The following is a 27,798-nucleotide window of genomic DNA, read 5'->3' as shown; positions in this document are numbered from 1 at the left end:
ATGCTGGATTGTCAGTGGCCTGTTTTCAGTTTTTCCTCATGACAGCATTATGCCCCTATTTGCATGTAGAAACTAACTAAAGAAAGTTGTGTAGCTCACTGTTCCATATGGGACTTGAGGGATGTGTTGGGTTTAACAGAAGAGGAGGACTAGTGCTTAGGCCAATGAAGAGGAGGGTGGAAATAACTAGTTGTGCTGTTTGCTTCTGATGGACTTTACAACAGGCGTTTCAGCTTTTAACCATTTCTCTTTCCACAGACGCTGTCTGAGTGCTGAGTGTTTCCATCAATTAAGCTATTTAATTTAGAGGTGCAGCACGGAACAGGCCCTTCTGGCCCACCGAGCCGTACTGCCCATCAACTCACCAATTTAACCCTAGCCTTATCACAGGACAACCCACAAATTAACTTACTAGTTGGTGTATCTTTTGAATGTGGGAGGAAACTGGAGCACCCGGAGGAAACCCACACGCACAAGGGAAGAACGTACATACTTCCTTACAGCGGTCACCAGAACTGAATTTCAAACTCTGCCTCAAGCTGTAACAGTGTCACACTAACTGATATGCTACTGCGGTTAGTGTAGCAAACGATATGCTATTTGTGTTTTCTGTTTTTATTTCAGATTTCCAATATTTGAAGTTTTTCACATCTAATATTCTGCCTTCGACCAACATAAATAAAGCTTAATTCCAACTGGCAGTGCATCTCATTTACAGTTTACAGGATGTTCCCAGTGCCTGTATTTAAAATGTATTTCTCTAGATGTGTGTCCATTTGGGACTTTGTTACTTCCCTTATAAGGAAGAATGTAAATGCAGATTTGTTCATTCAACCAATATTGCTCTACACAGGTTACCTGCAATCATCAGAGGGGGGACCATTGATAGATACTGGCCTACTGCAGATGGCCGATTGGTTGAATATGATATTGATGATGTTGTTTATGATGAAGATTCTGCATACCAGAACATAAAGATTCTTCATTCAAAGCAGTTTGGAAATATTCTCATCCTCAATGGTGACATTAGTAAGTATTTACTGGTTTTCTGGTGTTCGTAAGAGCTGATTAGTTTATTTGTTAATAAACATTCAAGAGTGGAATTTTATTTGTTCTTGTGTCTTGTTTCATGCAATCTTCATTGCTTTTTTTTGTCCATTGTAACCTGTTTTGAATGCTGGTCTTTGTCAAACTCTCTTAATATCCACTGACAATCCATAGTCTAGGGACATTGTAGGTGGCTTAGAGAAAGAATGGAAAGAAAAAAAGATTCCTTGTACATAATTTAAAGGTGTGAATTGTTGTTGCATCCCACTCTTCCTTGTTGGAACTGAGTCCATGATGCAAATGCGAGCTTACAACAAAAACTGAAAATTCTGGTAATACACAACCGCTCCTTTAGTGCTGTGGAAGGGATAAGGGCAGGGTTGAACTTGGGCTTTTTTAAAAGCTGCCTTATTGTTAATTTTAGAAGACTTGCATAGGATTTCCTACATTCTGCTCTGTAAAATAAGATATATTTATAATTATATGTGAACCACCTCCTAAAAATGTTCCTGCATTTGAAGTAATGAATTGATAAATAATGAACATATTCATCAATTCAAGCAGCATCTGTGAAGAGAGAATAATGTTTCTTGTTTTTAAGTCCATGTGGAACAGTTCTCAAGCACTGGATAAGACTAGGGTAAGGCTGGATCTTTACCACCTTCTGATAGAGCAAGAGTCCTACCAGTGCTCCTTGGGACTTGAACCTCATTTGTCCTTGAAGTTACTGTTGAGCCTGTTGCATTTAATTCCTTACTGAATGATGTAGTAAACATTATATATTTCTTTGTTCCAGATTTGGGAGAAAGTGACCTCCCATATACACAGGCTATAATGGGCAGTGGAGTGGAGGACTACACAGGGAAAGAGATTCTTATCTTGGGAGGAGGCGATGGTGGAATTCTGTGTGAGCTGGTTAAGTTAAAGCCAAAGATGGTCACCATGGTGGAAATATCCTTTACCCTTGCCTGAATTAGTAGGTAAATGGTGTGAAATGGCTTGCTTAAAGCTGGTAGGATTTACAGGAATGCTATCTAGTCATTTTGAGTGGAGAAGGAGAGAGTTACAATATATTCTCTAGGTTGTACTGCAGATGGTGAAATAAGGTTCCAGCTTTTAGTATTAATCCTCTGCTGACAACTAAGTGTTCACTTACTTTTTGTCCTCTTGTTCTAAATTCTCCCATAGTGAAAATGTCTAGATATCTACCCTTCAAGCTGTGTAAGAGTTCCTGATAGTAAACTGGTTTAATGTCACGTGTACTGTGGTGCAGTGAAAAATTTTATTGCAGAATTCATTCTTCTAAAATTTAAAATCGTATAGGCCCTTCAAGGACAGCACCTACAAACTCTCTCTTCCCCCACCCCCACATCAATTCTGGAAATCAATCTAATGAACCTTGATTACACTGTCTCAGCGCAAGTGTCTCTTGCCTTCAGTATGGATACAATACCTGTTCATTATATTCCAGATGCTGTCTCACCAGAAATATGTACATTCTTTACCGAGATCCTCTTGCAGTCCAGGTCAAGAAAGGACTATAAGAAAGTAAGAGTGGACCATTTGGACCCTGATGCCTGTTAAGTAGATCATTGCTGGCATAATATATAAGTCTATTCTTCCACCATTTTCTCATATGCTTGGAGAAAAGTACACACCATTTGAATTGTATGCCTATATGTTAACCCCGGGTGATTTATGTACAAGAACATGGAGGTCCTTCTATACCTCAGGTTTTGTTCTCTTAACATTTGAAAATCAGTTACATAGCCTGGGCAGGCCCATGACCTACTGCTTGTGCTCCTGTGCTGGTTGTCAAACGCCCATCTGAACTGAATCATTTATTTTTCATTCAAATTGTCATCAGCTCTGCTATCCCAACCTTCTTTTTCCCCATGTTATATTCCAGCAGCCAGGTTTTGCCCATTCACTTCCATAAAGATTCCTAAAGACCCTCTGCATTTTCAACAACCCACACTGCCCCTAGTTTCATATCAGCAAACTTGAACATAGTATACTTAGATCCTCATCCAAGTTGTTGATGTGGATTTTGAACAGATGAGTCTCTGCCCCAGCCGCACCCCCTCAAATTCCTGTGACGTCCCAGTCATCTCAAGTCCCCATTTATTCCTACTGATTTCTGCCTCTTTGGCCAGCTTGTGAGCACTTTCCATCTATGCTAGGTTGAGCATGAGCCTTGTTAAAAAAACAGACAAATGCTATAATCAGCAAGTTTGCAGCCCAATGCACCACAAGGTGTGGAGAGGAACAACAAAAACAAATCTCCCTCTTAGCCAGTTCCATTGTATTGCCTGGAATCATGAGTCTTTTTAAAGAAAAAATCTCCAGTGAGGCACTTCATTAAATATCATCTGAGAGTGTAGTTTATTTCTGGTTCATCCTCAAGAAAATTAACAAATTGATTAAGTATTTTCCCTTTCATAAATTAACTGTCCAATCTAATTATGATTTTTATCAATACCCTAGTGCACTCTTACCACTTGATAATTTTTCCATTTACTGACAGTGGCTGAACTAGTTGTATTTCTAGTTTCTTCCTTGATTAGTGAGGTTAGTTATGTAGCTGCCAATCCTGGGAACTCTAATTCAGTGGAAGCTTGGAAGCTATCATCCAGTGGACATGGGTATTTGTGTGCTTTTACTCCTATTGCTAATTTCTTCTGGCTCTTTATTTCCTCTAGACTTGTTGATCTCCATTCCTGGGGATTCTCAAGTTCAAGTTCAATTGTCATTCAACCATACATATGTAGACAGCTAAAAGAAACAGCTGTGCTCTCCATGGAGGCGGACAAGCAAAATGTTCTGAAGTTAGATTAACAGCAGAAGGTTCTCCTGTGTTCAGGTTTTGAGGGAGGCTGGGGATGAAATTGCAGAAGCCCTTGTGGAGTTATTTGCTTCGTCATTTGCCACAGGCGAAGTGCCAGAAGACTGGTGGGTGACTAATGTTGTTCCATTGTTCAAAAATGTTAGCAAGGACAGCCCAGGAAAATACAGCATGGTGAGCCTGATTTCATTTTGTAGGGAAGTTACTGAAAGCCGCAGGATAAGACTTCCTTTTCAGGAGCATCTAAGATATCCTCCCCCTTCAAAGAATGCCGTTTCCCTTTCTCTACCATCGATCCTACTCTCATCCATTTCCCGGACATCTGGCCTCACCCCATCTTCCTGCTGCCATTGTAGGGGTTGAGTTCATCCTGTCCTTCCCTACCACCCCTGGGTCACCAAATCCTGTACATCATTCTTTGCATCTTCTGCATTTTCAACAGGATCCTATCACCAAACACATATTTACCTTTTTCTCCCGATGCACCCCCCCCCCCGCCAACCTCATCTCTCAGGATTGCTCTTTCCATGACTGCCTTGTCTGTTCATCTCTCCTCACTGATCCCCCTCCTGGCACTTGTCCCTGTAAGTGCCACCAGTGTTACACTTGCCCATTCACCACCGCCCTCACTACTGTTCAGGGTCCCAAACAGTCCTGCCAGGTGAGGCAATACTTCACCGGGATCACCTACTATACCCAGTGCTCTTGGTGTGGCCTCTAAACTGCTTTGTCAAGCACCTTGGCTCAGTCCATCACATCAGGTAGAATTTTCCAGTGGCCAACTATTTTAATTCCACTCCCCATTCCGACGTGTTGATCCATGGTTTCCTCTACTACCACACTGAGGCCACTTCCAGGTTAGAGGAGCAACACCTCATATTTCATTTGGCTACCTGTTGGCATGAACATAATTTTTTCCTCATGTCTGATAATTTCTTCCCTTGACCTTTTTCCCCTTCCCCCATTCCAGCACCTCCTTTTCTCTTTCACTTGCTTCACCTGCCTATCACCTCTCTGGTGCCCCTCCTCCCCCACTTTCTCCCATGGTTCTCTTGAGCCCTTTACCTTTTCCATTGATCATCACCCCCCCCCCCCCCCACCTACTTAACTTCTCCCTCACTCACCTTGCTTTACCTATCACCTTCCAGCTTGTACTCCTCCCCCACCCCCACCTTTTCATTCTGGCTTCTACCCTTTCTTTTCCAGTCCTGATGTAGGGCCTTGGCCTTAAATGTTGACTGCTAATTCCACTCCATTGATGCTGCCTGACCTATTGAGTTTCTCCAGTATTTTGAGAATTACTGGAAGGAATTCTGAGGAACAAGATCTACCATCACTTGGAGAGTCAATGCCTAATCTGAAATAGCATGATTTTGTGCATGGGAAGTCATATCTGATTAATTTTTTATTTGTTCTTACTGAGGGGATGAATGAAGGCAGGGCACTGGATGTTTATATGGACTTTTGTTAAGTCTTTATCGTCTTAATTGGAATCTTAGGCTGCATAGGATTCAGATAAGCTAGTGAAGTGGATTTAAAATGAGCTCAATGATAGGAAGCAGAGGGTGATGGTTGAAGGTTGATTCTGTGAATGATGGGGTACCCTCTTGTTATTCATGTAGTGGATCTGTATGCAGGTGGGCACAATTAGCAAATTTAGTCAACACACACAGAACGCAGCAGGCCAGGCAGCATCTATAGGGAGAAGTACAGTCGACATTTCAGGCCGAGACCTATCGTCAGGACTAACTGAAAGAAGGGATAGTAAGAGATTTGAAAGGGGGGGGGGAAGGGGGAGATGCAAAATGATAGAAGAAGACAGGAGGGGGAGGGTGAAGCTAAGAGCTGGAAAGGTGTTTGGCAAAAGGGATACAGAGCTGGAGAAGGGAAAGGATCATGGGACGGGAGGCCTAGGGAGAAAGAAAGGGGGAGGGGGGCACCAGAGGGAGATGGAGAACAGCCAGAGTGATTGTGAGAGGGACAGAGGGGTTGGGGAGAAGGAGAAGAAAAATAAATAAATAAGGGATGGGGTAAGAAGGAGAGGAGGTGCATTAATGGAAGTTAGAGAAGTCAATGTTCATGCCATCAGGTTGGAGGCTACCCAGACGAAATATAAGGTGTTCCTCCTCCAACTTGAGTGTGGTTTCATCTTGACAGTAGAGGAGGCCATGGATAGACATATCAGAATGGGAATGGGATGTGGAATTAAAATGTGTGGCCACTGGGAGATCCTGCTTTCTCTGGCAGACAGAACATAAGTGTTAAGCAAAACGGTCTCCCAGTCTGCGTCGGGTCTCACCAATATATAGAAGGCTGCACTGGGCGCAGTATACCATGCTGTGATCCATATGGGTGCCCACGGCCACACCTTTAGTTTGGAGGAAGTGGGAGGAGCCAAAGGAGAAATTATTAACAGACTTATTAATAGACTTATTCCCCTAGTCGGAGGAGGGTGGTGGTAAGAGGGGAATTGGTTAGGTCTGGAATCCAAAAAGAAGCACAGAGCTTTGAGACCTTCCTGGTGGAGGACAGAGGTATATAGGGACTGGACATCCATGGTGAAAATAGGGCAGTGGGGGCCAGGGAACTTAAAATCATTGAAAAAATTCAGAGCATGAGAAGTGTCAAGGTATGAAATTCAGTGATGGTGCTAAATTAAGTGATCATGTTGCTAGTGAAGAAGGTTGCAATGAATTACAAAGAGATCTTGATCATTAGAGAGATGGACTGAGGAATGGCAAATTGATTTCAACTTAGGTAAGTGTGAGGGTGATGCATTTTGGGCATTCAGTCCAGGGTAGGATCTATACAGTGGACAGCAGGGTGCTAACAACTGGGGCGTACAAGTACACAGCTGTGGATTTATACTGAGTGGGTGGCATGTTGGCCACAAACAGTCATGTGGATGCTGCTTGGACTTGAGGGCCTGAACTATAGGAAGAAGTTGGCCATGCTGAATGTTTATTCCTTAAAGTGCAGAAGAAAGAATCAGATTCGATCAGTGTTAGCATCACTGACATAGGTCATGAAATTTGTTGTTTTGGGGGCAGCAATACAGTGCAGGCATAACAAATCACTGTCAGTTACAATTAAAGAATAGTGAGGTAGTTAGTGTTCATGAGTTCATATAACAATTACCACACAGAAACAGGCCACCCCTGCTCTTCTAGTCCGTGCTGAACGCTTCATGGAGTGTTAAGAAATCTGATGGCAGAGAGGAAGAAGCTGTTCCAAAAGCATTGATTGTGGTCTTCATATTTTGCATCTCCTTCCTGATGGTAGCAATGAGAAGAGGGCATGTCGTAGGTGGTGAGGGTCCTTAAAGGTGGATACCACTTTCTTGAGACGCCACCTTTAGAAGATGTTCTCAATTGGGGGGGGGGGGGGTGATCTCAGAGAACTTTACAGATCATGAGGGGTATGGATAAATTGCATGGCTCTCTTCTCCCTGGGGTTAGGATGTTAGCACAGATACAAGATAAGATGGAAAATATTTAATCAATAGGTACGTTTAATGTCAGAGAAATGTATACAACATACATCCTGAAATTCTTTTTCTTCGCAAACATCCATGAAAACAGAGGAGTGCCTGAAAGAATGAGTTACAGTTCAACGTTATAATTCCAAAGCCCCTCCTTTTATGCGTATGCAGCCACAAGGCAACGAACCCCCCCACCAGCAAAAAAAAACATCAGCACCAAGCACTTGATCATGCAGCAAAACATCAATAAAGAAACATTTGCAGTACTCCACAGACTGCTTGTTCACGTGGTAATTTGACGTACCACAGGCATGCTCTCTCTCCCTAATAAGAGAAAAAGAGGTGTCCCTGTTGCACAGCGAGAGGGGAGACATAACAAAACAGCTCATTGATTTATGATGTTAGAAGTCTGTTGTGTCACTTTTTCCAAGCTCTGCACCCAGAGAGCTCAGGTCTCTGGACACCCAACCAGCAGCAGCCAAACTGCTGCTCCCAATGTTCCGTGCTCTCCTGCAACGCCTCAGTCAGGGAGACCGGCCTTGAATTAGCCCATCTCCAGAGCCACGAAAATCTGGTACCCTGTAGGCATGCTAGTCTGCCAGGCTGTTCCTGAAAGTGGAAAGTGGCCGGCTGTGAGGCCCTGAGAACGGGTCCTATTACCGCAAGGAACAGAAGCCAGAGTGACCTCCAGGTCAGGGTCTTCAAAAGAACCTTGAAAAGGAAAAAGAGACAAAAATAGAAGTAGAGCTGTTTCTGAAGATGCAAACAAAGGAGTCGCCGTCTAGCACCATCTTGACTTTAGTCTGTCCTTTGATAGAAGAGAACTAAGAGGAAACTTTACAGAGGGTAGTGAGTACTGGGAACGAGCTGTCAAAGGAGGTGGTTGAGGCATGTATAATTGTAACATTTAAGAGGCATTTGGATGGGTACATTAGTATTTCCATTGTCTTAGTCTTAAAGGACCCACAAGTTGCTAATCTGTTCTCTTTACATACACGTAGAAACATCTATTATGTTATTGCTAGGTTAGTCTGACAGTTTCCTTTGTTTATTTGTCAGTGTCTTTGTCCTTTACCAAAATCTCAATTGTATAGATCACATCTCCTGTTGGGAGTTAGTGTCTCAAAAGATTTGTGAATATGTTTATTGGTAACCTTTACATATTAGTTTACCCTTTATTGTACTGTACTAAATCCAAATTAAATGATTTGTTTATCCTTCAAAATACTGATCTAGAAACCCCTTAAGCACCCCATGAGTTCACTGTCAAACTGTCTGTACTCAACTGGTTTGTCCAGTTCACATTTAAAATCTGTAATTATTGGGTAACCCTTGTTACTCAATAATCTTCCCCTGCTTTGGTGCTGCATTACTGCTATTGTTTGAGGAGTGTATTGTTTTCTGTCCCTTGTTATGGCTCCACCCAAGTTGAGAACTCTATTTCTTGAGCTGTACTCTTTTATTTCTGCTGTCTTTAATTCGTTTTCCCATTATGGGTGCCCTCCTCATTGATTTTGTCCATCTCTTCTAAAGGCTTGGTATTGTGGACTGTTTGCCCCCCGTTTTTAGTCTCTTTGCACAACTGTACTGGCTCTGAGACAGTCTCTGCTTAATTCCAGAAATATCATTAATTCATTTATCTTGTTTTGAATGCTGAGTGTAATCGGATTAAGTACTTTTAAAATTTTTATCCTAATGTCATACTTCCCTGCTCCAATTGAATTTGTTCCACCTTGTTTCTCTGCTCTGTCCCTTCCTGACAGACTGCTCTATCCATTACCTGGTTAGTCACAGAGCACTACAGCCATTCAGTCCATCTAGTCTACTTTGCCTTGTCCTATTGACCTAGACCATAGTTCTCTATATCCCCCCCCATCCACATAGTTATCTAAATTTCTCTTGGGTGTTGAAAGTGAACCTACATCCACCACTTCCACACTGTTGCTATCCTGAGTGAAGGAGTTTGCGTTAAATATTTCACTTTTCACCCAACAGCTGACCTTTAGTTCTAGTCTCACCCAACCTCAGTGGAAAAATCCTGCTTGCTTTTATGCTCTCTATACCTCATACTTTTGTATACCTTTCTAGTCTTCCCTAACTTTCCTACACCCCAGGGAATGAAGTCCTAGTTCATTGAATTTTTTCCCGTAATTTGGGCCCTCAAGTCTTGTCAACTTCCTTGTAAATTTTTTTGTACTCTTTCAATCTTATTGATATTTTCCTTTAGGTAGGTGACCAAAACTGCACACAGTACTCCAAATTAGGCATCACCAATGTCTTGTACAACTTTAACATGATATCCCAGCTCCTGTGCTCACTACATTGATTTAAGATGACCTCTGTGCCAAAAGCTTTCTCTATGACCCTATCTACCTTTGACACCACTTCTAAGGGAATTTTGGATCTATATTCCCAGATCCCTCTGTTCTACCGCACTCCTCAGTGCCCTCCCGTTCACTATGGAAGACCTATTCTGGTTTGTCCTCCCAAAGTGCAACACTTCACGCTTGTCTGCATTAAATTGGTATTACCATGGCTGCCATGGTAACATTATGGTATTGCAACTTGGGGCATTTTGGAGTTCAGTAAGGAATTTACACATCCTTCCCATGGAATACATTTTACCCCAGGTGCTGTGGTTTCCTCCAACAGTCATACCAAGTAGGTTAATTGGTTATTGTAAATTGTTCCATGGTTAGGTTAGGGTAAAAACGAGGTTGTTGAGTTACTGGTACGTGCCATATCTCTGAATAAATAATTAGACAGAATCCACCTGCTGCTTTTCAGCCCATGTTTCAAACTGGTCCAGATCCCACTACAAGTTTTGATAACCTTCCTTGCTGTCCACTACACCCCCAATCTTGGTGTCATCCTCAAATTTGATGATCCAGTTCACTACATTATCATCTGGATCATTGATATAAATGACAAGCAACATCTTTTCCCAGCAACAATCCTTGTGCACGCCCTGTGAAGGTTGGAAAGGCAACCTTCTACTACCACCCTGTTTTCTCCTGTCAAGTCAATGTCATATCCAATTTACTACATCATCCTGAATGCCGAGCTATTGAATCTTCTTGATCAACCTTCCATGCAAGAACTTGATAAAGGCCTTGCTAAATTTCATAGGGGTAACATCCACTGCCTTCAACTATCCTGGTAACCTTGAAAAACTCTTAAGATTGTCTCCCTAAACTTGATATCTTTGTCTTTTAATCTGACAGGAATATAATTCTATACTCTGAAAATTTCACTTTTGAAGGCTTCCCACTTCCCAAGTACACCTTTGCCAGAAAACAGTCTGTTCCAATTTACACTTGCCAGATCCTTTCTGATTTTTTCCAATTTAGAATCTAAACCCAAGGACAAAACCTGTCCTTCTGCATAATTATCTTGAAATGGAATTATGGTCATGAGATCCAAAGTGTTTAGCTACACACACTTCTGTCACTTGCCCTGTGTCATTCCCTAATGGAAGATCCAATATTACACTCCCTTTAGTTGGGATCTCATTAAATTGATAAAGGAACCTTTCCAGTACCCATTTTACAAACTATGCCACTCAGCCCTTTTACAGAATAAGAGTCCCAGTCAGTGTGTGGAAAGTTAAAATCACTTAAAGTTTCTCCCTTAAATCCCACTGATTTAATATAATATAATCCAGTTTGCAAGATCATGACTTTCTTATTCCTCATTTCCACCTATATACACTCGGTAGACGAGCCCTTCAGTCTATCCTGCCTTTTCCCTGACTAGTAATGCTATCCCTCCCATTCTATCATGTCTAAGACAGCGGGAACCTCAGACCATTGAGCTGCCAGTCCTGCCCCTCTTGCAACCAAGTTTCACTAATGGCTACAATGTCATAATTCCACATTCTTATCCATGCTCTAAGCTCATCCGTTTTATGTACAATACTCCTTGCATTGAAATAGATGCAACTCAGGACATTATTCCCAACGTGCCCAACTTTGTCTTCTGTCTTCGTATGTGGGCTTAACACCATTTTTCCCCATAACCACTCCACAATCCGCCTTGGCACTCTGGTTCCCAATCCTCTGGAGTAGAAATGGCAAACCTCATAAGGATACTCGTCTCCCTCCAGCTGAGGTGCAAACAATCCCTTCTGTACATGTCTCACCTTCCCAAGAAGTGAGACCAATGATCCAAAAATGTGAAACCCTTCCTTCTAAACCATCTCCTTAGCCACATTTTCCTGTTTTTGGTAGCAAATCATGAGATCACAAACTTGGAGGTCCTGTCCTTTAACTTAGCACCTAACTCCCTGAATACACTTTGATTGGTACCATAAGACGTAGGAGCAGAACTAGGTCCATTGCGATTGCCCCACCATTCCATGACAGCTGATATATTAGCCCTCTCAACCCATTTCTCCTGCCTTCCTGTAACCTTTAACTCCCTTACTAATCAAGAACCGCTGTTTTAAATATACCCAATAACTTGGCTTCCACAATCATCTGTAGCAATGAATTCCTCAGATTCACCACCATCTGTCTAAAGAAATTCCCCCTCATCTCTGTTTTAGAAAGGGGCCCTGCTATTTTGAGGCTAAGCCTTGTGGTCCTAGATTCCCCCACAGCTGGAACCATCCTCTTTAGTTTAGGCCTTTCAGTATTCAATGGCTTTCAACTAAATCCCCCCTTGTTCTTCTAAACTCCAGTGAGTACAGACTCAGAGCCATCAGATGCTCTTGATGTTAACCCTTTCATGCTGTTGATGTGGACTAGAACCTCTGGCTGTTCTAGTTATTGTGGACTTGGTCCGAAATATCTCTAACCCTGGCATCAGAAGGCAACATATCATTTGGTTGTCTCTTTCACATCCACAATACCTCCAGTCTGTTCCCCTAACCCTTATCACTACTGCTTGCCTCTTCTGCCCCCCGCTTCTAAGCCAAAGAGCCAGACTCTATTTGCATAATAAGAAAGAAAGTTACCAGAAATACTCTTTAGCCGCCACTACCTCTCCTTGCTGAATTCTCTTGAGCAAGAGCCTCAGACTCTCCACTGTCCACTCACGATGGCTGCTGTGCTTAAATCTCACATTTTATTGGCTTTTGTCAAATAACTAATTATCCAATGATTTCAAGCACACAGAATATCCTGACTGGACCCACTTGCTTTTTCAAAACTTGCACACAAAATCCATAAGGCAGCTGCTCAAACCCATTTTTCAGAGTTTTCCCCCACAAAGGTGTCTGAGCAACACATTCCAAATGCTAGAGTAGCTCATTAAGTCAGGGAGCATTTATTTAGGGTAACGATAATTTGATATTTCAGGATGAGAACTGGCCCTGTTTATTCCAAACCATAGATGCTGCTTGATTTGTTGAGTTCCTCTAGCATTTTTGTACGTGTTGAGCAATGATAAAGCTTGTGCTGTTACAAAGAGAAACAGGAGTTAGCCTGCTCCACTGTCAGTACGATCATGGTTGATCTGCCTCAGGCCTCATTTTCTCTTCTGTGGCAGTTAAACAAAAGTCTTGTTGGGATTGGAATTGGAACCTCGTGCATGCTCTGCATTTTAAACTCTAAACCTCTTGACCAATGAGTCCATTCCCAGTATGATTGATGGCATAGAGTTGAGGAGCCAAATGCCCTCCTATTACTTTTTCTAAAGACTGTTTGGTGCTATTGCCATAGCTGAGCAGTGTGGAAATGATTGGCTAAGCCTCTGTCATTAAGCATGATTTCCATACTACCGTTCGTGAGAGTGATTCAATGTATATCATTTGGGTGCTTAATCTTCAGTTCCTGTACTTTCTGGAGAAGTTGTCTTGCGTTTACCGGAGAAGTAGCTGGAGACAGCTCTCTAAATAGGGTTTCAAATGAATTGACTTCTGTGCAGTCTTCTACACTTTTAAAAATCTTGTTTTGTGAATGCCCGAACAACTGGTTTATTTAACCTGACAGCTGACTTGTAGATTTATCAGAGGTACAAGCAGTAAAGAAAGTCTTTGCTTTTTTTACAGTTTTATTTTAATCATGCCGTACGTCTGGGGAATGCCTGTTTTGGGACGGTTGTGGACCTACGAAACTTCCTCTTGCTAGAAATAATGTTTTTATACCTTCGGATTTTATTCAACTATAAGTTTTAATTTATTTTGCAAAAGTGTTTTCAAATTCCTTAACTAAGTTCTACATTGACCAAATGGTGATCGACGCATGTTGCAAACACATGCGCAAAACCTGTGGAGATGTTCTGGACAATCTGAAAGGAGATTGCTACCAGGTATATATGTTCAAAAGCTCTGGATTAAATCATCAATTGTGCATGACAAATATTTTGAAAGCTGCCTTACTAATTTTCAAGAATTAATAATAGAGCTGTTCATTTTGTCTGACATCTAACTTATTATTATTCTGGTTATGACTGCATGGCAAGCTCTCTCAACTCACTGCTTTTGTTCAGGTTTGTATTCTGATTCTCTATTTCAGCACTGGTTGCTTCCAATGCATTCTATTAATTCCTTTTGGGTACTCATCTACAATCTTTACTATCTTGATACCAGTTTACTCAGAGACTCAGCCTATTAATGCTGCGAATGTAAACTGCTCTGTACCTGAACACAACCCTTTCTTTGAAACTTAGCTGCTCTTTTTGCAATGTACCTTTTGGTTTGTTCAACATATTCATAATTAATTAACCTTTTAAAGAACTGTACTGGGGCCTCACCTAGCATGCAGTATGAGCTCTGAGGCTCAAGTGGTAATTAGTTCCAAAATGGGGCATTAGGTGCTCCCAATGACATAGTGCAAAACAATAGTCACATTTGGGAGCCGGTAAGTTATTAGCATTGTTATCTTTCAGTATTGAGTATTTCCCCAAACCCAGTGTGCAGGATAGCATGGAATGTGTTGCTCATGAAAGAGCAAATGCAGGCCTTTCACTCTCTCACCTGCTTTGCCATTCAGTAAGGTTGTAGTTTATCAGCATAACCTTCCAGTGTTAACCCCTAAATCTTTGGTCCTCTAAAATTGACCTCTCACTTGGTTCTGTAAACTCTTCTAGAGCTTCATCCTTTCATTCCTGTGGTAGTGGTAGATGGCCTTTTATTCACCACCCCCAGTTTGGTCAATATCCGCTGTCTTTCTGAGTACTAATAACTGCTCAAACTCCTTCATTTCCTATGTTCCAGTCATTTGAGAACTTTCCTCACAAAAGTGAATCTGTGCAGTATTACTTTGTATCTTTTCGCAGTTGGTGTACAGGCAGTCCCCGGGTTACGTACAAGTTCCGTTCCTGAATCCATTTTTAAGTCGGATTTGTACGTGAGTCGGAATAAGTACATCCGGTATTATTTAGCGTTAGTCAAACGTTTGTCTTAGTATATTTTACCTTTCTGTGCATATAAAATACTTAAGAAACATATGTATTCCAATAATTAAACTACAGCGTTGATTAGTAATAATTGTAGCTTTCAGCGGGGCAGGGCCTTTCACATGCTCCATTATTCTCACTTTATCTGTTATCCTTTAAAATTGTTCCGATCGTTGACTGACTGTAGCCTAATGATTTTCCAATGACCCATGCGTTTCACCTCTTTCCAAATGCTTTATTATTTCCACTTTATTTTCAATCGCGATCGCTTCCCGTCAATGGATCAGAAACACTGTGGGCGGCGGGTCCCGACCTGTGCCGGCTCCCGAGGTCCACTGGGTCCTAAGGACCACTGCACTGAATTCCCCAGGTCCACACTGAGACAAGTTAAATGGGACAAGTGGGAGCTGTGCTGGGTTTGGGTATTTGATCCTCCACAATATTCTGCGTGGAAATTTAAACTGGAGGTGGCAGTGTTTTTTTTTACGAGGTCGAGTTGCGAGCTCAACATTAACCTGGCACGGGAGTGGTCTATCACTAGATCGAACGCAGGAACTTCCATTCTCCAGCCCGGCGCTGACCTCACTGCGCCACCAGCCGACCGGAATTTGGGGTGGGGGGGGGGGCTGGGTCAAGGTGAATCTTACTAAGAAAAATTTAAGCCAAATACAAAATTAAACACAACACAGTATCAACGGCAATGACTTAAAATGGTGGACGGCGTTGCGATCCAACTTAAAATGGCGGACGGCGTTCTCCTTACTCTGTTCGTAAGTACGAGTTGTCATTCGTAACCGGGGACTACCTGTACTGTCATTTTTTTTTATTGTGCAGGTCTTAGTGGAAGATTGTGTTCCAGTGCTGAAGGCATATGCTGCAGAAGGGAGGCTATTTGATTACGTTATTAATGACCTGACAGCTGTTCCTATCTCTACATCTCCGGAAGAGGGTAAATACTGTGACGTTTATTCATTTTCAAGAATTGGGTATGGTCAGCAGTTACTGCCCGTCCCTGTTTTACCAAGGAGCTTGCTTATGGTTTTATGATAACTTAGCAGTTTTATGGTTCCCATTAGTCGTTTAGATTTACTTTGCTTTACTTAATTAGCTTCATTTAGATTCCCTTGTAATTCTCGAGCTACTGTGTAGCATTTCAACTTGTGGATAATGTCTGTCATTTTGTTCTGTAGTTATTACTTCACTATTACTGAAATCACTAAGAACCAACTCTGGCATCATTGCTGTGGATCCACTGCACTCCATTTGCCAATTCTTACAACTTTATTTTTTTGTGAAAACTAATTTTATCTGTATTTGGGTTGAAAACTTGTTGCTGAAGGATAGTGTGAGTATTTTCTGATTGCTACGGAGAGTCTGCAGAGAGATAAAGATAGGTTAAGTGAGTGGGCACGGCCTGGCATCTGGAATACGATGTTGGTAAATGTGAAGTTGTCCACTTTGGAAGGAAAAATGGAAGAGCAGATTATTATTTAAATGGTAAAAATTGCAGCATGCTGCTGTGCATGGGAGTGCTTGTGAATGAATCACAGAAGATTGGTTTGTAGGTGCGGCAGGCTATCGAGAAGGCAAATGGATGTTGGCCTTGCTAGAGGGATTGAATTTAAGAGCAGGGAGGTTATGCTGCAACTGTACAGGGTAAATTTGAGGCTGCACCTGGAGTACTGCATGCAGTTCTGGTCTCCTTACTTGGAGAAGGTATACTGGCTTTGGAGGCAGTGCAGAGGAGTTCACCAGGTTGATTCCAGAGATGAGAGGGTTAGACTATGAGCAGAGATTGAGTCGCCTGGGACTGTACTCGCTGGAATTCAGAAGAATGAGAGAAGATCTTAAGGAAACATAAAAATATGACATGGATAGATAAGATAGAGGCAGGAAAGTTCTTTCCGCTCGTAAGTGTGACTAGAACTAGGGGACATAGCCTCAAGATTTGGGGGAGTGGATTTAGGACGGAGGTGAGGAGGAACAGTTTTTCCCAGAGAGTGGTGAATCTGTGGAATTCTCTGTCCGATGAAGCAGTGGAGACTGCCTCAGTAAATATATTTAAGACAAGGTTGGATAGATTTTTGCATAGTAGGGGATTTAAGGTTTTGGGAAAAGGCTGGTAGGTAGGGATGGCCAGATCAGCCATGATCTTATTGAATAGCAGAGCAGGCTCGACGGGCCAGCTGACCTGCTGTTGCTCCTATTTCTTATGGTCAGTGTGTACATTCTCTCTTCTCCTCTCTCCATCAGGCAGAGATAAAACTAGCCTGGAGGCTCATATCACCAGACTCAAGGACAGCTTCTACCTTGCTGTTGTAAGATTGTTGAATGGTTCCCCAGTATGATAAGATAGACTCTTGACCTCACAATCTTCCACCTGCTCTGCTCTCTGCATCTGCTGTTGCATTTGTTATCGTTTTACCTTGTTGTACCTCAGTGCACTGTTGAATTATTTGATTTGTAAAAATAGTAATGTAAAACAAATTTTCAACTGCACTTTGGTGCATTTGACAAAAATAAGACAATTTCAATGCAATTTAAGGCAATTTTAACGCAATGTAAGACAATTTTAATGGTTCCAATCCACAAAAGACCGTCCTGCATACTATTTATGTTCATAGTCTACTTTTCTTCAAACTTTGGGCCTTAATGAAGCAGGAAATGAGATGGCATGTACATCAGTGAATGAAAGAATCACTTCCTCAGTCATCCCATTAAAGGATAATCAGGAGGAAAATTAGATCACTACCTAAGATATGCAATGGGATGTTCAAATGTGGGTGGCTCAGTTAAATGTGATGTGTGCTTTTGAATTTGTTTCATCAGTTACCTAGAATAAAACTACTAACCAAAACTTTCTAATTGTTGCAATGTCCTTTGAGTCAGAGTTTTGACTCTATACACAGTTGCTGACCCTGTATATGTGAAATCCAAGATAGATTAAATAAAATCTTTGTAAATGCACCAATTACATTTGCTTTAGTGGTGTCAAATAGGATCTGATGTATTGATACTGAATAGAGCTGTTTTTGATGAGGCCAGGCTTTATTTCCCAATCCAAATTGCTCTTGTGATCAGTCCCTTTGCATTACTGGATACCTTTTGCTGTCCAGCAGTGATGAAGGAAGGATGAGGTCCAAACCCAGAATTTATACCCAAAGCAGATGCATTATCTCCAAGATAGGGTAGGATGGAATGTAAAAAGTGGGATTTACGTCTATGTTTTCCCCTTGTCTTTCTAAGTCAAAATTGAGTTTATAGTTATTTGCACAAGTGCAATGAAAAACTTGCTGCATCATATGCGCATAACATCAGATAATCATCATTCATAGGACAACGTAAGCAAGTTAGAGGTTGCTTATTTAGCAGATGGGTGGAAGGCAGCCTTTTGTACCACTTTTTTATTTTATCTGTGTAGCTGCAGTGCATTTTGTGGATATATTTTTTATCACACTGTGCTGGTGACTGAGGGAATGAATATGTGGTTAATAAAATGGTCCATTTTGCTTTCAAACCTTGAGTACTGTTAGAGATGTACTCATCCTGATAAATGGAGAGTATTGCTTGCATTCCCAACTGATGTCATGGGTGGAAAAGCATCTAGCACTTAGGAGGTGAGTCAGCTATTGTGTTCTATAAACAAAGACGGTGGGGAATTTGGAGAAGGTGTTGAAGGTTATGGAGGGTAGTTGGCCCCCCTTTGGATGACGTGTTAATCAACTGTCGGATCGTTGTCCAGGTCCTGCTTCAGCTATGTAGTTTTCTGAGAAATAACCAATAGAATTGTGGACTGTACAATTATAAGTGAGTCTTCACCTGGATGTGATAGGAAAAAGTACTGTCTGTGATGGAAACAGATACAATAGAGGCTTTAATTGGATGAACAGGCTCATAATTTTATGGCATAGAAATAGACCCTTTGGCACACTGTGTCCATGCTATTCTTTTTGCCCATCTTCCTATCCCACTTGTCTGCATCAGGACTGTATTGTTCACTCTTTCATATGTAAGTGCCTGCCTAAATGTCTTTTAATCATGGTGATTATATATGATTCTACCACCTCTAGCAATATGTATCAGATATCAATCAACATATACTTTTAAAGAAACTAACTTCTCCAACCCTCTTAAATGTTTTCCTCTCACTTTAATCCTGTGTGTTCTTGTTTTTCATACCCACCCACAGGAAATGATTTTGGTTACCTACCCTATCTGCCTCTTGTATAACCTCATACTTGGGTTACTCCTCAGCTTCCTTTGCTCCAAGGCAAATGGGCCCTGCTTGTCCATTCTCTCCCCATGACGAAGCGCTTCCAATCCAGGCAACAATCTGATGGATCTCTGCACCCCCTCCAGCGCAGTCACATCCTACAGTGTGCAGTCAGAGTTGCAAATGGTACTCCCAAGTGTGGCCTCAACTGGTGTTTTGTAAGGGTGCAACATTACATCCCAACTGTTCTGTTTGTCCACCAACCAATTAATACCAGCGTGTCAAATACCATCTTCACCCACCCAGGGAGAAAACATTGCAGAGACTTGGGCAACGAATGATGGAATGAAAATAAGTGAATAAAATAAATAGATTGCTTTTTAAAGGTGCCAGAACAGGAAAGTAGTAAATATACAGAAGGGGCTAAATTGGATCCTTTTGATTTCTCAAAAAAGCATTAAAAATTGGTCTCTATATAAAGTTACTATAGGGTGTGTAAACTCAGATTTCTCTGTTCGATATGCCTCTGAATATGAATAAGGGAACAGGACTAATCAAGTTACTATATAAAGCTGACCTTTGCCCTCCTATTGTGTAATGATTCTATGATTTCTTTTTGAGTTGAGCAGAGTTTGCATTGTCCACTTCTAGCCAAAAGAATTACTGGTGTGTTTCTGGCAATTCAATAAAGTGCAATTTTATCATTGAAGGTGCCTTTTACTGCCCAATTAGTACTGAGAAATCCAGCTTCTCAATGGCTGCAGCTTGGTTGTGTCATTTTTGTTTTCTGACCTGCAGTTTCCTATTTTTATGTTAACAAATTTTAGATTTTTTTTCAGTTATAAAAATCTGAATGGAAGTTAAAGGTGAACTCGTATAGAGTGAATTGTTTATTTCTTTCTGCCCCTAGAATCAACATGGGATTTTTTGCGACTTATTCTTGATCTTGCTCTGAGGGTTTTAAAGCCCACTGGAAAGTATTTCACACAGGTGGGTCAGTCTTTTCACCGTTTATTCTGATTATGACAGTAATAAAACTTCATAAATTAACATTGCACCATGCAAATGAGAAGATTTCAGAAGGGAGGTGTTCCATGAGCCTTGGTGAAATGCATCTAGTCTGCACCTTAGTAGGTTTTCCAGTTGAGGGAATGATGTTTACAGTCCATTTGAGTTATTGGGAAAGTTCTCCAAATCACTAGACTACACAGGGTATCATAGGTGATGGTACTTATAAACTTGGTGTATGAGCAGCAACAAGTTAAGATTCTTGGAATTCTCTTTCAATTATGTTGGATCTTTATTTGTTCAGGAACTTTAGTTTTAATAATAAAATTGATGACTGCTTTTTTAAGAAGGAAAGTAGAGAGAAAATGGGGAAATGTTGATGAATGAAGCTGACTTTTGATGTAGAGAAGGTGTTAATTATGTTGGGAATAAAGTGAGCACATCAGAACTGAAGAGGTGGGAGAAGGACAGGCAGGCCATCTGCTCTGCTCCATCATTCATTGATAGCATGGGCAATCTTCAATCTCTGCCTTGTTTAGCGCTCTCCCTATACTCCTTGATTCCCTTAATGCACAGAAGCCAATCAGTCTTTTGTTTTGAATGTTCACTGAGTTTTCACATATGTTGAGAGTAGAGATTCCCCCCCCAGTCCTCTGAGTGAAGAGATTTACACTCCTGAGTGAGCTTCCTGGTTAAAGATAATGAGTGTGAAATATAGAAATATGGTCATTATCAAAGTGTACTCGGACCAGATTTTCATGATTCCTTCTGTTTTTAAATAGTGTTTTCCTAGTTTCTTGACCACAATCAGTGGCAAATTATTTTAATGGGAACAGGCAGTTTTAGAGAGAGTGATGGAATAAAGCATTGAATACTGCAGCACAGAAGCTAGATCTACCCATCTATCTTCCACTATTGGAGTTTACAATAACTTAGATGTTTGTCAAGATACTCAAATGTTGTGAGAGTTCCTGACTCCACCATTCTGTCAGGTGAGTGAAGTTAGACTTTCCCATTTACTTGAGGTGAGTGCAACAAACTCAAAAGTGTTTGGATTTAAATTGGGGAAGTACAAGATCAAATTCTGGATGATGGAGAAGTGTTTTTCTCACTGCTGTCTTTATAACTTGGACAAATATAAAAATGATTCAAAGGGCCATGAACATTGATTTTATCCCTAGTTTACTGGAGTACAAAAGGATAGAAGGTATAAAATTGGACTGAGTTGCAATCATATTGCACCCATAGTACAGAGCAAAGGTGGAGGGGTCAGGTTAAGATGCTGATCAGCCATGATCTCATGATTGGTAGAGTAGGCTGATTTCTGTTGGTGTCTTCTCAATTCCTGTATTTAATTGCAACCCAAATAAAGTGAGTCCAAGGGTGTGGGTGGGGTAGGCACTCCAAATGAGACTTGCATAACTGTAACCTTCCAAGGAAAATCTCAGGGGTGATCTATTGTAGAATACTCTGATTTTTTTTTGAGAAAAGGAATTTTCTTGTTTTACATTTATTTGCTAGCCTAATTTTGTTAATCAGATGTTACAACAGAGGTTGTTATACATGTGATCCTATTGACCTTGCCATCTAACTGTTGTAGCAGTCAAGAGACAGAATTCTGCTTCTTCAGAGAATCTTGTGTCGAGGCAAGGAATGGATGAATCGAGTAATTCACTCATGTCCAAGTGTGCCCCATTCATGCTCTTGTTATTTCTGATCCCGGAACACAATGATTAATGTCTGCAGAGTACCCATTAATGGAAAGCTTTGTTCAAACTCAGCAACATCGCGATATTTCTTAGTGGGAGCACCAGAGGTGCAGTGCTGCTAGTGCACGCTGGATGGCAACATATACACATTCAGTCACAGGAAAACAATTGGGATTTAGAATGTAATATGAGCATGGGGTATGTACAGTTCTGCTTGCTTTGATTTCTTAATAGCTATTTAGACACATGACTAATTTTCCTAAACATTTGACTTGTGCTTTGCCTTATCAGTTTTTTTGCATATTAGATTATGTGGATGTTAGACAAAGGAAGTACTGTAAACTATGAACAGTAAAAGCTCTAATAATCATCTGGTTAGTCTTGTGGATACTACATGGCTGTGTCCCAGCCTATGAGGATTTAAAAGAACTTTTGGCACTGTGTGAAGAACAGAGGAGTTCTGGATTCCTGGATGACATTTGGTCTTCAGGCAACGTGTATTAAAACATTATCTGGTTATAATCTTGTGCTTTGATGTGAGACTTTGGGCCTGAATTAGCTGCCATATTTCTCTACCTTAGAAAAGTGACTATTTTTCTAATGTACTTTCACAATTGTGAAGCACTTTGCAACATAATAAAGGATGCACTGGGTGTTGCATCAATGGGGGACTCTTTACTATGTGTACAATAATCCAGAATTGTTTAAAGATTGTGTAAAGCAGTTGCACATTCAGTTCCAAATTTAAACAAAAACAGACATGGTTATATCTGTACAGAGTTAAACTCTGGCTTCCAGTTGTTCACATTCATGCTGGCCTGGCACCTGGTTCGGTCATTTGACAAGAGTATGAGCTTGGGTCCAGAGTGCAAGCAGCATGTGTGACCAGTGTCAAGAATCCAGGTTGTGGCAGGACTTGGAGTTCAGGACACCGCGGGTCACAATGCTGGCAGCTTTGTGGCTAAGAGCTGAGTGGGTAAATATATATTCCCTGCTCTCTTTAAAATCAACAGGTGACCTCGCCTGGCCCCTTAATATCACCTCCCTGAACGAGAAGATACAGCAACACCTCCACTTCCTAAGAAAATTGGGCAAGCAAGGCTCCCCCCTCCCATCTTAAGTGCTTTTTACAGGAGCATCTTTGAGAGCATCCTGACAAGCTGCATCTCCATCTAGTATGGGAGCAATCAAACATTAGACCAGAAGTCCCTACATAGGACTGTGAGAACAGCTGAGAAGATCAGAGTGGTGTCCCCATCATCCATTGAGGACATTTATCAGCAGTGCTGTGCATGCATTATTAAGGATCCCATTCCACCCATCCATTCAGCATCCTCTTTGACTTGCTACCACCAGGCAGGAGACTACGGTGTGTAAAAACAAGAACGGTCAGGATGAGACACAGTTTCTTCCCCTTATTCCTTTTCTTCCTTATTCCGAGCTTGCTGGAGTTTCATTGCACTATGTAAATGGGCATTGAGGTTGTGCCGATAGTGGTTTCATCTATATGCAATGCAAATGTATAAGAAGGTGATGTACTCTTAAAACAGACTCACACTGCAAGTATGGGTCCTATCCCTGTAGGTTGAGAATTAAATCTTGCCCTGTAATCAGTGCATTGGCTTTTAACTAAACCACCTTGATTTGCTTCCCTCAATATTCTGTTCTTGGGAGACTATTCTAATTTTGCCAACATCATCTCTGGTAACACTTCAGCAAATATTATGTCCTTTGAAAGACCTTCCTTAGTTTTTCTTGGTGTTGTGTCCAAACTTACTCTGAATATTCCACCTGAGGCCTATCTTTTAAGATCTAGTGTCATCATTTTGTGTTTATGAAATATTTATAACAAAATATCCCTTAAACTTCCTTAATGCCCTTACTGGTTTGAGTATATGGACACTAATATGTAAACTTTTCAGATTAATTTAACATGATGGTGTAGCAAGTAGAGTCACTGCTTCACAATTTCAGAGACCCAGGTTTATTATTGTTGTTGTTATTGTTATTTGTTTTTTTTGTATTTCTTACAAGGGAGTAAAAATCTTTGTGTCTCTGTCCTAATGTATAAGCAATAAGAAGGGAAATGTGGGAGGACATTGTCCAAACACTAAAATTGTAAACATAATTATTTTGTATACATGTATAGTCAGATCAGTTCTGATTGCCTGGTGAAAGAAGCTGTCCTGGAGCCTGTTGGTCCTGGCCTTAATGCTGCAGTACTGTTTGCCAAACTGTACCAGATGAAACATTTGGTGGTTGGCGTGGCTGGAGTCCCTGATGATCCTCCTGGCCCTTTTTACGCATCTGCTGCTGTAAATATCCTGAATAGAGGACAGTTCACATCCACAGATGTGCTGGGCTGTCCGCACCACCCTCTGCAGTGCCCTGCAATTGAGGGTATTACAGTTCCCGTACCAGGCAGTGATACAGTCAGTCAGGATGCTCTCGATTGTGTAGAAAGTCCTGAAGATTTGGGGACTCATGCCGAACTACTTCAGCCATCTGAGGTGAAAGAGGCGCTGTTGTGCTTTTTTCACCACACAGCTGGTATATACAGTCCAGGTGGGATCCTTGGTGACACGTATACTGAGGAACTTAAAACTATGCACTTTTTCAACTACAGTCCCACTGATGCCAATAGGGGCTAGCCTGCTTTCTGCAAATTTGATCAGCAGATTGGAGCAGCGCATAGCAACACATTTGTGGGTGTATAGCGAGTAGAGCTCAGGACACAGCCCTTGGTGGGGCTCCTGTGTTGAGAGTCAGAGGTGAGAGAGCCCATTCTTACTACCTGCCAGAGATCCAACAGGAAGTTCAGGATCCACCTGCACAAGGTGGGGTGCAGGCCAAGGTCTCTGAGCATCTTGTTGAGCCTGGGGGAGGGAATCATGGTCAGAATTTGAAAGTACGAAGATCTGATAGAATGGAAACACCTGACAGTCAGGAAATTAATAAGCTTTTTTTGGACTTTTACTCTAATCTTTATAAATCTGATTTTTCAGACAGTTACTTCTATGAATGAATTTCTGCATAGATTGAATATACTCCAAATTTCTACCCAAGATATGAATACTTTAGATGCACCCATTAATCGAGAGGAAATTAAGACCATAAGACAAAGGAGCAGAAGTCAGCCATTCGGTCCATCGAGTCTGCTCCGCTATTTCATCATGAGCTGATCCAATCTCCCCGTTAGTCCCATTCTCCCGCTTTCTCACCATAACTGATGCCCTGACTACTCAGAAATTGTAAGAGTTGTATCTTGTTTTCAATCAGATAAAGCTCTAGGACCTGATGGTTTTACGGTAGAATTTTGTAAGACGTTTACGGACTTACACCTCATCTCTGCCAAATTTTCACTGAATCTATATCTTCTGGGACCCTCCCGAAAACTTTTCACGAGGCATCAATTTCATTAATTCCTAAAAAAGGAAAAGCTTTATTTGAATGTGTCTCTTACAGACCAATTTCTTTCTTAAATGTTGATTCCAAAATTTTTTCTAAGATTTTGGCTAACAGGCTTGAGAATGTTTTACCTAAGGTTATTTCTAAGCATCAAACTGGATTTATTAAGAATAGATATTCATATTTTAATATTCGGAGACTAAACATCATTCATTCCTCTCCATCTAAAGAATTTGAATGTGTTGTTTCTCTTGATGCAGGGAAAGCCTTTGATAGGGTAGAATGGCCCTATTTATTTCAGGTTTTAGAAAGATTTAATTTTGTCCCTTGCTTTATTTCTTGGATTAAACTGATTTATCAAGCCCCTTTGGCAGCAGCTATAACTAATAATCAAAAATCTTCTTATTTTAGGTTATATAGAGGTACCTGGCAGGATAGCCCTCTCAGTCCGCTGCTATTTATTTTAGCTTTAGAACCTCTCGCTATTGCTCTTCGGGACTCCAATGAGGTTTTGGGTATTAAGAGAGGTGATAAAATGCATAAGGTTTCATTGTACGCAGATGACTTGTTAGTTTACATTTCAGATCCTAAGAAATTCATTACTGCTTTTTTCTGAATCTAGCAGTTTTTTTGGATATAAATTAAATTTGCATAAAAGTGAGTTATCTCCTATTAACAATTATTTTGATCAATATGATCAATTTCCTTTTAGTATTGCTAAAAATAACTTTACTTATCTCGGTATTAAAATTACCAAAAATTTTAACGACCTGTATAAATATAACTTTCTTCCATTAATTGAGTATACGTAGCAAGTAATTTCTAAATGGTCTCCTATGATATTATCATTAATTGGCTGTATTAATGTAATTAAAATGATAGTATTACCAAAGTTTTTATATGTATTCCAAGCAATCCCCTCTTTTGTTCCTAAACTGTTTTTTGATAGAATAGACTCTAAAATTTTATCTTTTATTTGGAATAATAAAAATCCTAGGTTGAGTAAACTTATATTGCAGAAATTAAAAATAGTATGGTGTATGGCTTTGCCAAACTTTAGATTGTACTACTGGGCAATTAACATTTGTTATTTCGCTTTTTGGATTCATTTTTCAGATATACATGATTGTCCCTTATGGGTGGATTTCGAGAAAAACGGTGAAGGGATATTCTTTGCCTTCTTTATTGGGAGCTCCTCTTCCTTTTTTGCTTTCTAAGATCGGTAGTCGAGACTTTAATCCTATTATTAAACATACATTAAGAATTTGGTTTCAATTTCGTAGATCTTTTGATTTTAATAACTTTGTTCTTTCTAGTAAAATCCACCTTAATTATTCTTTTGAACCTTCAATTTTTGATCAGACCTTTTCAATTTGGAAAGCCAAAGGAATAGTAACTTTTTTAGATTTGCTCATGGGTAATTGTCTAATGTCTTTCACTCAGTGGATAAATATGACCTATCTAATGTACACTTTTTTAGATGTTTACAAATTAGGAATTTTCTACGTAATTTACTGCCAGATTTTCCCTGGCTTACCCAATATTATTGATACTCTTTTTCAGATCAAACCATTTCAAAAAGGACTGATAGCTATAATTTATAAATGGTTATTGAACTTGCATATGTTATCTAATGATAAAATTAAAGATGCGTGGGAACAGGAGTTTCGAAAGTCACTTTCAGATAATTAATGGGATAAAATTTTTCATTTGGTAAATACCTCTTCTATTTGTGCCCGTCACTCCTTGATACAGTTCAAGGTAGTGCATTGGGCGCATATGTCAAAGGACAAATTAGCCCGTTCTTTTTCTAATATTAATCCTATTTGTGATAGATGTAATATTGAGGTGGCTACTTTAACACACATGTTCTGGTCTTGCATCAAGTTAAAGAATTTTTGGAAAGAAGTCTTCAAAACTTTGTCAAAGGTTTTGAATTTGGATCTACAACCGAATTTACTTACAGCAATTTTGGGATCATTCCTTTGGAAGCAGGAGATATTCCAACGGATGATAGCTTTCACAACTTTATTGGCTAGGAGAGTCATTTTTTTAAAATGGAAGGATTCTAATCCACCTACTGTTATTTATTGGCTTACCTCCATTATGTCCTGTCTAAGTTTAGAGAAAATAAGAAGTCGGACATTTGATACATCCTCTAAATTTGAGGAAATTTGGCAACCTTTTATTCAATATTTTCATATGCTCTGACTTATGGACCTTCCAGTTACCTTTTTGAAGTTTTGGATTTGATCAGAAAGTTTTTCCTTGTTTTTTCTTGCTTTCACTTTTAGTTTGAGCTGCCCAGTTCTTTTTTAAAATATTTTTTGTTTTTTTTTGTGTTTTGGGGTTTTTTCTTTCAGTTTATGTCAATTATAAAAGTTTCTTTATCTTTTTTCTTTTTATGGATAAGAGGAGAATCAATTATCCTTTTCTTTATTATATACTATTAGATTAATACTTTGATCTTGATAATGTAATTTTTCCTTTTATTGGAACTGTTATTGATATAGATATTTGTGATAATTCTCCTCTTGTTTATATACTTTTTTATTTAACTAATAAAAAGATTGATAAAGGAAAGGAAAAGGAATTATGGTGTTGAATGCTGAACTGTAGTCCTGACCTTGAGTGTGTCTGAGTAGATTTCCCACATCCTCCCTATGATCATGTCGGTTGTCAGTAATTGAATACTAAGTTTTCTGTAGTGTGAAAATCAGTGATAGAGTTTGTGGGGGTGGTTGTG

At 40.3% G+C, this 27,798-nt stretch overlaps 1 protein-coding gene across 1 annotated transcript in view; it reads left to right on the top strand.

The window, feature by feature from the left end:
- sms (spermine synthase) overlaps nt 1-27,798 on the top strand; it is a 58,455-nt gene that overhangs the window by 16,666 nt on the left and 13,991 nt on the right. The window contains exons 5-9 of the mRNA XM_073046079.1: nt 854-1,029; nt 1,844-1,998; nt 13,536-13,625; nt 15,549-15,663; nt 19,838-19,917. Of these exons, the coding sequence (XP_072902180.1) occupies nt 854-1,029; nt 1,844-1,998; nt 13,536-13,625; nt 15,549-15,663; nt 19,838-19,917 (616 nt within the window). The remainder of the gene's footprint in view (nt 1-853; nt 1,030-1,843; nt 1,999-13,535; nt 13,626-15,548; nt 15,664-19,837; nt 19,918-27,798) is intronic.

This window comes from Hemitrygon akajei, chromosome 5 (assembly GCF_048418815.1).
Source record: "Hemitrygon akajei chromosome 5, sHemAka1.3, whole genome shotgun sequence".
NCBI lineage: Eukaryota > Metazoa > Chordata > Chondrichthyes > Myliobatiformes > Dasyatidae > Hemitrygon > Hemitrygon akajei.
The sequence above is the reverse complement of the archived record's forward strand: the minus strand, read 5'-3'. Positions and strand labels throughout refer to the sequence as shown.